Source organism: Choloepus didactylus, chromosome 19 (genome assembly GCF_015220235.1).
Source record: "Choloepus didactylus isolate mChoDid1 chromosome 19, mChoDid1.pri, whole genome shotgun sequence".
NCBI classification, from domain to species: Eukaryota; Metazoa; Chordata; class Mammalia; order Pilosa; family Megalonychidae; genus Choloepus; species Choloepus didactylus.
The window spans coordinates 4,534,285-4,538,222 of record NC_051325.1 but is presented as its reverse complement, the minus strand read 5'-3'; the positions used below and the strand labels follow the sequence as shown (position 1 = coordinate 4,538,222).

General features: G+C 41.9%; 1 gene segment (V, D, J or C); it reads right to left on the bottom strand.

Moving 5' to 3' along the window:
* Positions 1–2,400: 2,400 nt before the first annotated feature.
* LOC119516020 lies at positions 2,401–3,061 on the bottom strand. The segment is given in 2 exon segments: positions 2,401–2,849; positions 2,932–3,061. Coding segments are annotated over 2 exon segments (495 nt in total).
* Between the last annotated feature and the right edge of the window lie 877 nt (positions 3,062–3,938).

Here is a 3,938-nt window from a genome sequence, read left to right as displayed (position 1 = left end):
AAATTCTTGCCTTGCTTTCTTGATATATGCATGCATAATTATTATCTTTCAATTATGACCACTAGGTATAGGCCCTACTGACTGCAGGGAAAGGGCTCATACAGGTAAATATTGCAGGATGTGGGGGTTGGAGTTCAGTGCATGCAGGGACAGGAGTGGGCACCAGATTCCACTTGATTCAGGGATGAAGTCATGGTGACTCGTGTTGTCGTGATAGAGTTGGTCTGACCAGATGCTGCTCCTAGAAACCCCACAGGGCACCTTGTCTGGACTCTACAGTCAAACCTTCAGTATGTTCTTCATATAAGCATTTACCGTACAAATAGTATAGCCCTGGTGTGCATAGACAAAACACTTTGGGGCAATTTACAAAACATAAAAACAAATTATCAATAAAAGTTTTCTACAAAATTGATTTCCCATGTTATTTAAACAATGAAAATTAAACATGTTTTCACATGAAGAAGAAAATGTTGAAGAATATCCACTGCACTGAGCTCTACCTACATCCCTTATATTTGCATTGATATGGGGCTCCTTTGTGGGCTATTGGCCCCTGCTGGCCTCCCAGTCCCCATTTCTGATTACCTCTGATCCAATTAGAGGAGAATGAATAAAGGACCCCATTCACCTGCCCCCAGGCTAATGGGGGAACATGCCAATGGCTGACACAAATCTGTGAGAAACCAATACATTTCACTCTCATTCTTAGGTTTGGGATAAACCTGAACTAAGAGCCTTGGGTAGTTTGGTTTCCAGAAGAAAGTCTATCAGATCCTGATAGTGGAGAACCTGGAAATATCCAGAGCCTTGTCTACTTGGACATAGATAGTATAATAAGCCCCATTAATAAATATTTAAAATTCTGGGTGTTTGTGCAGTGCACATGAGTCTTTGTGTGTAGGATAGGTAAAATTTTCCTTCCTTATGCTATCTAGTATTACCTTCTTTCATTTTGACTCAAATCCATTTCTTGATAGAAAATTATGCTTTAGAAGGAGAGGAGTGGGCACCAGAATTTCAGGGATATTTGCACAGTTTTAAGAGAGTTAACAGGTTAAGATGGGCCAGCATGAAATTCACATCCCTGATCCAGTCCAGGAATTGGAAATATTATTTGGTGATTGTGCTGTCAAGCCAGTTACCAAGTTCATAAGCCTGTGGGATCACCTGGGACCACTAGATGGTGTTGCTTTGAAATCAACATTTTAAGGCAAGGGAAGTCAGTATTCAAGAGCAAAATCATCAAGGACTCTGCACATGACCTGCCCACCAGATATGATTCCTGTGACCCTCACAAGTGTGGAGGATTCTCATTATTCTCCTACAGGGTGGGGATGGCTTTATCAAGGACACAGGAGTGTGGATGACTGACCCTCCTTACTCTGTCTCTGCACACCTGGCCCTGCTCCCATATATCCTTGCTCATCTCACCTCTTGGTGATAATACAGGGCCATGCTCCATGTGGTTCCTCAGAATATGGTGGTTCCATCACCAGAGGTGTTATTTGTCATCTGCATTGGCTGACACTGTTCACAAGACTCTGCAGCGCAGAGACATGCAGGTGCATGTGCACAGATGCTCTGTGTATAGAATATATGCTTTGTATCAAAACATCTATCCACAATTCAACTTCTTCCATTTGCAATCAAAACAATTACCTTGCCTTTTTATTAGGGGCAGTGAAGGAGAATTCCCTAAAGAGACTTGTTGAGGATGCTCTAGCAGATGAGGAGCAGAACAGTTGCAGCTGTTTGGGGAGTTTGCTTGGCTGAGGGTGATTCTCCAGGGATAGGGGAGTCTCTGAGTCTTTAGCGTGCAAACCTAAAAGCTATGTTTGACAGGGGAAGTAGCTATGAAAATGCATCATGAAGAAAGTGAAGAGGAGCTTACAATGGCAAAAGATTTAGGTCTGAGCTATGATAATAAGACCTAAGTAAAGCTTCCAGCATTTTCTAAAAATATAAAATATTTTACAAATATCTATGGTGGGTATTTTATTACATATATGTAAGCCTGCATATATAAATATGTTCACATTTATCTATATATATACACACACACACATATGTACATCTACTTCTATATACTCTCACATATATATATATACACAGATACATATATAGTTATACACTTATACACATATGCACAGTTATGCACACACACACATAAACATATATTCCATTGATCCTTCAATCTAGTCCCACTGGAAGTAGATAAGGCATTTTTTTTCTTTACATCAGAAATAGAGGCACAAGACAGGAAGGGAGAGAGGCCTAGGGGAAATTATTAAATCTTAGAGAAAACAAGATCAGACAGAGAGAGGAAATAAACATATACACACAAACACCACATCCAGAAACTAAAAACCACAAAACGGTCTTCCTTCCTAGACTCTCTCACTCTCCCTTTGGTGGTCCTGTTCCTGGTGGGTCCTGGGCACCCTCTTGTGTTCCTGTGCACACCTGCAGCCCAGCCTCCCCGGGGCCCTGCAGGGGAGGTTCTTGTCTGGGCTCACCCTGACTTCCTCCCACTGTGTCTCTTGCACAGTAATATGTGGCCGTGTCTTCTGCAGTCACAGAGCTCAGCTGCAGAGAGAACTGGTTCTTGGATGTGTCCCTAGTGATGGAGCTGCGGCTCTTGAGGGATGAGCTGTAGTATGTGTTTCCATTGTAACATATATACCCAATCCACTGCAATCCCTTCCCTGGGGACTGGCGAATCCAATCCCAGCATTTGCCACTGGTGGTGATGGAGAATTCAGAGACAGAGCAGGTGAGGGACAGGGTCTGTGAGGGCTTCACCAGGCCAGATCCTGACTCCTTCAGCTGCACCTGGGACAGGACACCTGGGAACAAGGAGAACCACAGTGAGTCACAAAAAGACACCACAGCCCCCAACCCCATTTCTGAAATCCTGGGAAAACTCACATTGGGGAGCCACCAATAGGCAGAGCAAGAGGCAGAGCAGATTCATGGTTTTCTCCTTCTTTCTTTGGAACCTTGCCCTGAGTGAGAGTTCAAATTGATTTGCTCCAGTTTAAGTCTTCTTCTCTGCATGGCTCAAAGAGAGATTTGCATGTGGGCAACCCTGAAGTTACAAGAGGGGTGCAGAATAATGGGAGGGCTTAGGGTGAAACTGGAAGTCTATAATGCAGTATCTCCCTAATTCTCTGACCTTGGTAGAGAGAAAATTGGTTTGATCAGTATGTACCAGCATTATGGATAATCCAGTAACAAATGAGAATGTTCCAGCACTAGTGTGGATTTCATGAATTTGGAGTAGGAAGGACATATATTAAGATACAACATTGAATAAACGGATTTAGAAGTATATGGTTTACCTGGAGCTCTCTATCTCTTTTTATATAAAAAGTGGAAAACTCCAAGTTTCCTAAACTTACCTGGACAGAGTAATAAGGATTTACAATAAGTATAGCACAAAGAAGACACTAAATTCGTTTTGAAATTGAGGCCCTAATGATTGTTTGATTGTCAAAGATTTCAAAAGAAAAATTTATTTCAATTCATGGAAACTATTATGGGAACTCCCAATGCCTAAGTGCATATATCAAAAATCCTATTAATTTTATAAAAACTTAACCTTCAATTACAACTAAATTATTAGATACATTCCTATTTGATCCTACTCCCTTACATTAGATGTTTTCAAATGACATTAGCAAGAGATTAGTAGCTTTGAACAATGTTGATTATCTCATATTTTGTTGGGAGCATGGACTCTTCACTGGCTTACCATTAGAGCTTTGGCTCAGGGCCCTTCATTAAGTTGCTGTGGAGGTGTTGGCCTGGCTGTAGTTGCCTACAGGCTGGAAGGTAATTTAGTAGTCTCTTCTGAGAAAGGTCCCATACTGGGCTGGCAAGTAGTTGCAGGATGGTCATGGATTGTCCCCAGTCACTGCAACTGGACCCCATGG